The sequence below is a fragment of the Pinus tabuliformis genome, chromosome 9 (assembly GCF_031772625.1).
Source record: "Pinus tabuliformis cultivar Carrire ecotype Pingquan chromosome 9, CPIR1, whole genome shotgun sequence".
Taxonomy (NCBI): domain Eukaryota; kingdom Viridiplantae; phylum Streptophyta; class Pinopsida; order Pinales; family Pinaceae; genus Pinus; species Pinus tabuliformis.
The window spans coordinates 572,428,894-572,438,965 of NC_142307.1; the positions used below are offsets into that span (position 1 = coordinate 572,428,894).

Sequence of the window (10,072 nt, forward strand, 5' to 3'; positions counted from 1 at the left end):
CAAATTCATAGCTTTACACCTTACACCTTTTCTAAAATGTTATTAAACATTCCGATCTCACCATAAATGTGTAGCCGATTGGTCCGATTCACTGATTACGACTATGAAAATATAAAAGAAAAACCTGTAGACTGCACCAAGAAATATATTTAAAAGAATAATTTAATGAATAATTAAAATAAAATTATTAAAAAAATTATCAATACACTCTGCAACTTTAGTTAAATGAGGACTCTTATTCACAGGTAAGTATAAAGTATTTTTACAGAATTTTTGCGGGCCCTTTTTGTCTAACTTTGTCCAGTCCCTCACCCAAATCTAGATGTCTCTGCTTTTAGGGTCTTAACAGCAATGTCAGCCTGCCAGAACAAACGCCTAAAAATTGTGATGGGCAAGAACACGCAGATTTTTGGGGTTTCGAATCTCCGGCTAGACACTTTCAATTCGTGAAGGACCAACAAATCGAAAAAGTCCAAATGCCGTTAATGTCCTCCGACACACCAGTAGATCAGAGCGCTGCTTCATTAATGTCCTCCGACACACCAATAGATCAGAGCGCTGCCTCGACAGGGCACGAAATGGGCAGAGAGCTTCATTTTCACTATTTACAAAAAGCTCAGCTCTGGACTGGTCATATCCATGATCATATTTATTTTTTATTTGCATTTCAAATACCAAAACTCCAAAGACTCTACCAGAGTTAATTAGAATTGGGGAAAGACTTGCTTTCATAGCCGGTATATTCTATCTACAAGAATTGAACACTGGTACTTTACTTACAAATCTATTCCAAACGTATCTACAACAAGTAGACAGATGCCTCTAAGACGAGGCACGGCGAAAACAGCAGGCCCTTTTGATTATATGACTATGACCCCTTGATTTCGGCAGCTTCCACCTGTTGTTGCAGTACTTCTGCTGCTCTGTGTAATCATCAGTACAGTATCCTTCGCTTCCCGCCCCTTCAAATTGATGGATGCTCTTTCTCTTCTGGTCGTTACCCATTAATCTAATTCGTTGCATCCTCTTTTGGGGATCCACACGCCCTCTAACTGTTACCTTTTTTTGCGTCACGTCCACCACATAGTCCAACAAATCTGCCCATCAGCATGCCACAAACAACTTCAGAAAATTGGGCAAAAAAGAAAACAGAGCAGGTATTCTCAAATAAATAAAAATCCAGGCTTGTTTCTCATATTTGTGATGGTATTCTTAATTTATCAGTAGTCTTAAAACTAAATTAGTGCATCTCATTCAAAGAAATCTTTAACAGTGAAACTAACTAAGTACCAAAATCCATTAACGGCAACAATTCAACCAGCCAGAACATGAAACATAAATATTTATGAATGTCCACTGGAACACTAAATAATTTTCATTGTCATTGCCCAAATTCATTGATGTGTAGAGTCGCATGAAGAAACATACAGTCAATTTTGGAGAGCACTTTGGAGACTTTGTCACGACACTCTTGGCAACCCATATTAGCATTCAGAACAATCACCTGAACCTGTGACAAGAAAATTAATAACAAAAACGAACATTAGCATCTCCTAGACAGTTCAGTTCCAATATCTGCAGGTAACAGAGACATTGAGAATGGAACAATAAAGAAAATAAAGGAGGAGATGAGCTAATTACTCCGGGCATTGTTAAGGCCTCGGCGGATCGCAGCAGCTGGACCATTGGAGCCATGATTTGGGTACCTTCATGAGAGGACATGCTGCCGGTCATGAAGGTTTACTTTTTTTGGATTTTATTGATCATGTCCTGCATTGAAATCCTATTCAACCGTACTATTTTACAACATCATCTGTGCGATGTGGATGTTGGGGCCACGTTGGGATTAAAGAGAGGGAGGGGAAGTGCATAGCGTATTGTTGTGAAGATTCGCCGACACATTGGATACCATATATACCATTGAATTGAATTGAAATGGATTGGTGGGAGTAGGGGTGAAGTTTAAGGAGATTCTCTTTGTTTTAGGGTTTTCTTTCTCACTTTCTGACGCACTTGTAAGTTTAGTAGATGGCTCTGGCCTGCTGTGATCTCTGTTTTTTGAATAAGTCGTTGCACATGCCGATGTGTATTATGAATATTTGGACTCCTTCCTTGCGTGCGTACAGCTGTTTGCTTTCATAATTAAATTCATTGATGTGGATAAGCGGCTATATTTTAAAGGTCTGCCTTTCAGCGTTTGAATTAAATTCATTGATGTGGATAAGCGGCGATATTTTAAAGGTCTGCCTTTCAGCGTTTGAAAACCGCGCGTAGTCTAACTAGGCAGAGGAGTTGAGTTGCTGGGAAAGTTATGAAAATTCCAATCATATTTAAAGAAAATTTTAGGTGTTTTAGATATTTTTGATGTGTTGAATTTATTTCTACTATTAAAAATATGATTCAAACGCTGCCTCTAAAATATTTTTTGAATTTTTTTGCTCAAATTTCAGCAAGCAACTTTTGATCGTCTGGAGTCCGGACAATTCCTCCGCTTCTGTAGACGATTGCAAAACGTACACCAGATGGTTCTGGTTTGGTGGTTTTTTGGGATCCGGTTAATCTTCACATGGTTGAAACTGTACACTTTTGTTTGGATTGATTTTCTTGATCAAATTCCTTTCGGATTTTTTAATAAAAATGTGATTGGAAAACAAGATGGCATAAATACCTTTATCCACCATCTTGATTTTTAAAGGGCCCGACGAAACAGTGAAAATGAGTGACAATATGGAAAAATAAATGATATTTTATAAAAAGACGGGTAATAAGATACCCCACTCAATGCTTTCTTTCGCGATCGATGTGTTGTTTGGGACTGACATATCAGAGAAAAAGTCATGATATGGTATAGAGACGTACACTTAAGTTTAAAATAATGGAGTAGTCTTTAACGCGACTTTTTGAAAGCCTTTCCGGCGATTTTTTCCGGTGAAAATCCGGCAGTAATTTATTGGAATCCAAGTTTGATAGCTAATTTCTGCACAATGAAACCGTCCCAGGGGTTTTTCAGGGTGCTGAATCCGAATATGCAGTTAAAAAACCATTTTAACTGCAACAAATCATGATTTCATCTCAATTTCTTCCGCCGGATTCCGTCACCGGAATCTCAAAAAGTCGCATTATAGACAACTCCTAAAATAATAAATTATTTATTTAAATATTGGTAGGGAAAAGTATTTTAGAAAATTATATATTAACGTTTTAAAAATTTTATTTCATCAAGAGTATCAAATGGTTTTTAAACTTAATTATATTAATAATAATAATTAATTAATTGTATTTATAATTTAATCAGATATAAAAATATCTGTATTTTAGATAAATTTTGAAGAAATACCAAGTATATTTATGTATGGAGTTTGGAGGTTATATTAAATATTTTTTAAAAAGCATATGTGAAATAATGTAAAGTAATCAAAGAATTTATCTATCTAAAGTGGAAGAGTAGCACAAAGGAATACATATAGAAAAGGAATATAGAAAGGTTGTACACAAAATGAAGTAGTCAAGTGGTGTAGATACGAGGAGAGGGTGGAGCCTAGAACTTTGTGAGGTTCCAAGTTACAAGAGAAGCCAAGGGGGCAAGTATAAGGGGGAAAGAAGGGAGTGTGAGGGAAAAACCTAGTCTAGCAAGTGAAACCAGTAAGACAGTAGAAAGGAAACAACATAATGGGTCATTGGTTTTATGGAGCAAAAAGCTTGTAACAACAAGAGACATAAAGCAAACCAATCTTGATATCTCAAATTGAACCAACTGAACAGAAGAAATCCATGTAATGAGTGGTCATAAATCTCAATTTGGTGCCTTCTATAGATGTCAATCAATTATCCTCGTTTGTAGGTTGGTGGTACTATGCAAAAAAAAAGAGCCCCCACCTCCGGAAATGACCAGTGTGGATGGGGAAGCTCATCAAGACTAAAATGTCTCATAGGTGAGGACAATATTACATTTTCCCCCAACGTCTATTATATATCCACTCAATCAAGCATTAAATTAGTCGTGGAATGATGTACCTCTATCATCAAAGAGTGATTATGCTCCATATAAACTCATGCAAGAGAAGTTAAGGATTATTATTGTCTTAGGAAGGTGCGTTGCCACTTCCCCGCTCCTTACTGCCTAGTGAGATGACAACAATGTGTTCTGCTTCAAAAACCCCATTCAAAGATGATAATGCATATAGTTACATATATATGAGGCATTTTTCCTTAATATATTTTATAATTTTTATAATATAATTTTTTAATGTGATATATATATTATTGATTTTATAAGTAGAGAAAAAAATCCTTAGGAAAAAAGAATCATAAATAATAAAATTTTGTACACTTATTATTAAACTTAGATATAAAGTTATAAAATCTAATGATTATGAATATGTATAATTATTTTAATTTATATAGTAAAATGAATCTTAATAACTACCATTTATATTTTATAACAAGTCCAATCCATCTTATGACACAATGATTTAAAAATGTTTTAGAATATGAAGATCTTTCAACTCATCAACCAATCAACACTACTCCTACAAGGCACAAAATGGGCAAAGGGTTTTAATTAACTACCAACATAACTCCCCAATTACCTCTTTTAAAATTTGTTTCTGTATTTTTTCTAATCACCATAGTTGTTTGGAGTTGGACTATATTTCAAATACATTTTTGGAGAGAAGTAATTAGTAGTACAAGTTACATCTAAAACAAATTTATGTGCACAACTAGGATAAGTATTTTTAAGGGAGTAGTCTAACAAGGTGGAGGAATTGCTTGGTTTCCGTTCCCGCTTGGAAAAACCAGCAATCGACAATTCCTCCGCCCTTCGCCACCCTTCGCCAACTCCGCTACCATCCGCCACCCTTCCACATTAATTGCAACTAGGATATGCTCTGAAAAATTCAGATCCGGATCTCCTGACTCACCTTGGTCACATCTCACCACGGCGCTACGGGCTATCCCGAGTTGGTGGCCGGTATTCAAATTTCTCAAAATTGTGCGCCTCAACTCCCTCTGCATTTGCCATCAGAACTCAGAACTTAGATCTCTTTGCATAGTAAACATGGTCATTAACACTTGTCATTATAGGAGCAACCAACAATTCCATTATCACTAGCTGACCACCTTAAGATCTTCAGGACACTTTCATCATAAACATTACAGGAACGCAAAAGAGCAAAAAAAGAAGAAGAAGAAGATAAAGTCCAATCAGGTCTGTGAATCCATTGTATATTTTTTAATAAATTCTAGCAATGAAGATCAATAAATGTGAAATTGTAGTCATCTAGTTATTGCTGAGAATACAGGGGACAGAACTATGTTCCATAAATATGTAATTGCAACGCCACAAGTTCCCCAATCCATCACACATTTGAGAAAGGTTATGAAAATGCCAACACAACAACAAAACAAAAGCTCACCAAAACTGTCCAGATCTTTTGTACAATGGTGTTCCCATATATATTCTACAGAACTACTAGAGACTAGATGTTTGTAGGCCAATACCACTTGCTGGCATTGAACATAGAAAATTCTGTGGGAACATAGAAGAATGCCTTACATAAATACACAAACATACATGTCCACCCATGCTTACAATTAACTGTGAGAATGAAAATCCTAGAAAACATTGCACATAGAAGTGGATGAGAGGGTTACAATGGCACCTCCTATGTTTGAGACAGAAGAAGTGAATATGATCATCAATTCTAAAACCAAAATTAGGTCTCATGACGATGTATCCTAACCATCCTATTCATAGAGGTGATCACTCAGAGCTTTACACCTAATATGATTTGCTCTTTTTGTTCGTCCCTGCGAATTTACCCACATTTTTGGGGGCAACATGATCTATGGATCTGGAATATTTTCTGTATTTTCCGATGTTATTTTTATCATGCCCAACTTAAACATATACCCTTGAATCCTCACTCTGTTATCACCTGCCCATCTTATATTTATAATGTTGAGAATCTACCAACATGCTTGTGATTTTGAATTTGAGCTGGTGAAGTTCAGGGTTCATACACAAGTCCATGCTTTGGGTGCCTGTGACTCTTAGACACCCTTATTATCACCAGGGGGTGGGAGGTTTGCACTGTCTGCTAAAAATTTGTCAATTATCATAGTCCGGCTGCTTACAATTTTTGCTAACAGTGGCCAATATATGTCAATATAAAGCCTTTACTGTAATTTAGTCTGTCTAGCAATGCATTTTAGTTGCTTTACATTGCATTGAGTTGCAGTTTTGTTGTTTTCTTATCTATATTTGAGTCTTTTGATCTGAAAAGAGGACTTAAAGCTCATGTTTTGGGAGCCTCTGCCAAGTTCAAATGTTCTTGATTTTGGTGTTAAACGTGCTTTGTTAAGAAGGGAAATAATAGCACGTCTGTTGTCGGGTGGGTGTTAGACCAACTTATGTCTCCAAACCAAACTCTGATTCTCTTACATGTCAGGCTGCCCATTCTCACCATTCCAATGCCATGTATGAATCCTTACTTATGTTTTACTGTACCTTACATGTTTGGTTGGTATGTCTGCTAGGCACAGTTCATGTTTTTGGGTTGTTTTTTCATTCGGAACCAATGCTCTAAGTCAACATCTCAGCTACTTTGACGAGACAAGGAAATATGTTATGACCCACAATTGATTTTTCTCTCATTTTCCTGATATGGAATAAGTTTCCTGTGCATGCCTGTCTTCTCATCCAATCATTGATTGTATGTACATCAACAATTTAATATTTCACTCATTTACAGGGGTTGGTTCAATGGTTGGATTCAATTTTCTCTTCTCATCCCTTTTAGGGAAAACCTCTTGTCTCAATATTTTTCATTTTACCAAAGCAAATATAAGGCTGAGCATGAAAAGGGTGCTTCCTATTATGATCCCAACAATCACCCGAGTGCTCAATAGATGAGGCTGTTGTCTTGGACTGAGCTTGGATTTTTGGCCCATTAGATTTCCACATACAACCTTGTTTCTAAGAAATGAAGAAGAAGTAAAATTACTACAGCCACCACACTCAGGAAGAGCTCCTTCCAGCAGATTATCCGAGAGATTGAAGAAGTTGAGATCCATAAGATCGCACAATTCATCGGGGACTGATCCTAAGAGATAATTATCAGAAATGTCCAAGTATATGAGTTGTGAAAGACTACCAAGCTCTGGAACTATGGTACCTGTAAATTCATTGGTGTGAAGATCCAAGTAGGTTAGACAAGAGAGATTGGCAAGAGATCTTGGAATTTCTCCACTAAATGAATTTAAACTTAGATTCAGTGTCTCGATCTGATGCCAGACTGTGCTCTTTGAAAGCAAGCTAGCAATGCCACAAGATAACCTGTTTTGCTGTACATATAGACCAACAATGTTGACCAAATTTGCAAGAGTAGTTGGCAATGAGACATATAGCTTAAACTTATAGCTTAAAAACATTAACATTCTAAATTCTCAAAACAGAGTACATACCAGATTGAACATTAATTTCAATTTTAGTTAGAATGTTGCAAAGAAATAATTCTAAATCAAGAAAATTCATAGCTTAAAAAGATTAACACTCTAAATTCTCAAAACAGAGTACATACCAGATTGAACATTAATTTCAATTTTAGTTAGAATGTTGCAAAGAAAGAATTCTAAATCAAGTTCTTGGTTTTCCTTGCTTTAGGAAAAATCATTAACATTCTAAATTCTCAAAACAAAGTACATACCATATTGAACATTAATTTCAATTTTAGTTAGAATGTTGCAAAGAAAGAATTCTGTGTTGAACTTGACTGCCCACAACCCTCAAAGGGCAACCCACGAAACACATGCATTTTTGTTTACCTAAGCTACCTTGAAAATATTTAAATTCTTCCATTGAAATCACCCTGGATTTGCACCTGGCCCAAAATACTTATATATACCTCTGAGGAATTAAACTTTGGTGGATGGCCAGACTCGCCACCATTATTACCACTGAACCATCATTCCATCCTCATCAACAAATAAGTTCCCATCTTAAATTCAATTTGTTGTGATAAAGATGGTGGTTTCTACAGCTAATTTGTTATGTGATTCGGGTCCATTTTTCACACTTGGTTGTGATTCCCTCCTTTCCCTTTTTCCTAATATTTTCCAAACTTTTCTGAGCTGCTCTCTCGGACCAATTTATGTACTTTTTTAGGACTCTCCCATTTTTCTCGAAAAAGTTGGCACTCTACTTAGAGGGACGAAATTGTCATTCTTTCAGAGAGTACATGCTATGTCAACATTATTTAAAATAGCCTTCCGCTTACTTACCCATGTAATTAGGGAAAATGCATGTGATCTAAATCCTACATCTAGCGCCATCTTTGACTTTCTTAAGGAAATGAGATGAGTTCAATATTGAATAGCTATAAAAGATGAAATTTCATTGCCTTTTCTTTGTTCTAGCACATCTCTTTTGCCACAGGTAGTGGAATGTGACCATAATGATTGCCTGCTATAAATTTCACATATATTATGGCAGCACCAAGAATCTTTGAGGACAAACTACTAGTAGAGTTGTGATGTAAACATACATTGTAGAAAGGCCTTTCATTCAAGTCTAGTCCTTCTTAGCAAATGGTCACCCTAAAAAAACATGGCCAACATTTATTGGATTGCATCTGTTCATGTTGTCAAAGGAATCTTTCCTTTTAGGAACACCATGTTCAAAGTGAATGAGGCAAGAAGAAACATCTTAAAGGAAAGGCTTGCATCCCAAATAGCCTGCATCCTTTTGTGCTATTTATTTTTTCCATTATTGAGATTCTATCTTCTGTTTAATTTTGTTACAATACCAGATTGAACATTAATTTCAATTTTAGTTAGAATGTTGCAAAGAAAGAATTCTAAATCAGAGAAACTACTCAAATAATCAAAAGGTGTCGTGAGGCTATCTTAAATTGCACTATATACCCCATAACGTCATCAGACAACATATATCACACTAATTTATCTTTCTGAGCACGCAGGAACTTTTTAAGACCGGTGCACTTAAGAAATCTTACTGTTTTGAAAATTATTCTTGCAAGCTCTGAAATGGAATTTCTAGCTCCACCTTATAACTACTAGTAGGAAATATGACATTGTAACAGTCATAGGGATACTTATATCTAACAATATCAAAAGCATTCAATTTGGTTCTGATACTCCAACAAAATTTGTCAGTCAGTCTTACATTGAATTTGTGAAAAAAATTATCTGCTTTTTTGAATTATATATGACTGAAAAACATGTTGAGTATTAAGAAATAGATAATTGTCTACTTGTTTAACATGAATTTATTGTTATCTTATTTTCCAGGTTTTTGAAGTGTAAAAAATGGTGCAAAAGTGGCGTTTATGCATTGAAGTGTCCTGCTTTCCAAATCCAGGTCGAGCAGTTGTTAAATTTGTCCTTTACAATATGGCAACAAATCATTTATTTCATGGAAAGAGAGAAGTGCCTAGAATGACGACAAACAATGAGGCATATTACATTGCCCTTGTTGAAGGGCTAAAAGAGGCAAAACAACATGATGTCAATGATATTGAAGTCTTCACCAACTCGGAGTTGATATGTAATCAGATGAAAGGCATCTATCGGGTTCGGAAGGACAATTTAAAACTTGTTCATAAGGAAGAAATAAATGGGAGTTGTCAATTTCAATATTTTACAATCAATTGCTTTGTAGACACTGAAAAGATGTCCTGTGATATAATGTTTAGAGCATTTTTAAGCACATATGTAGATGTCAAATATGACATAGGATCACCATCCACTGCAACAGAAATCATTGATCACCATCAATATAGATCCCCAGTGTGTGAATGGGTTGTTGTTATCATTTTTCTTAGATCTATCATAGCATGGTTCTTTCACTAAAGAAGAACATGTTAATGTTTTATTTTTCCCCAACATGCAACGATTACGATTTTTTGTATGGGAGACAAATTTATGGATGTTTTGAATAATACATAGCATTTGGATAGCTTCATCATAATAGTACTTACATTGACAAATTAATCCTGTTTGTGATTGAGACAACATGAGTTATATATTTTCAGGGTCACTTTCTTACATT

General features: G+C 35.6%; 1 protein-coding gene across 1 annotated transcript; it reads right to left on the minus strand.

The window, feature by feature from the left end:
- Positions 1-216: 216 nt before the first annotated feature.
- Positions 217-2,223, minus strand: LOC149149840 (uncharacterized). Its single transcript, XM_089440926.1, has 3 exons — positions 1,642-2,223; positions 1,429-1,510; positions 217-1,097 (listed from the first exon to the last, which is right to left on the minus strand). The coding sequence occupies exons 1-3, from the start codon at positions 1,732-1,734 to the stop codon at positions 823-825; spliced, it is 450 nt and encodes a 149-aa protein (XP_089297052.1). The 5' UTR covers positions 1,735-2,223; the 3' UTR covers positions 217-822.
- Between the last annotated feature and the right edge of the window lie 7,849 nt (positions 2,224-10,072).

Excerpts from the sequence above, each read along its gene's own strand:
- LOC149149840 (XM_089440926.1), bottom strand. The coding sequence starts at position 1,734 with ATGACCGGCAGCATGTCCTCTCATGAAGGTACCCAAATCATGGCTCCA. Across the intron at positions 1,511-1,641 it reads AGGCCTTAACAATGCCCGGA|GTTCAGGTGATTGTTCTGAA; the intron begins GTAATTAGCTCA and ends TTCTTGTCACAG. Across the intron at positions 1,098-1,428 it reads AGTGCTCTCCAAAATTGACT|ATTTGTTGGACTATGTGGTG; the intron begins GTATGTTTCTTC and ends GCTGATGGGCAG.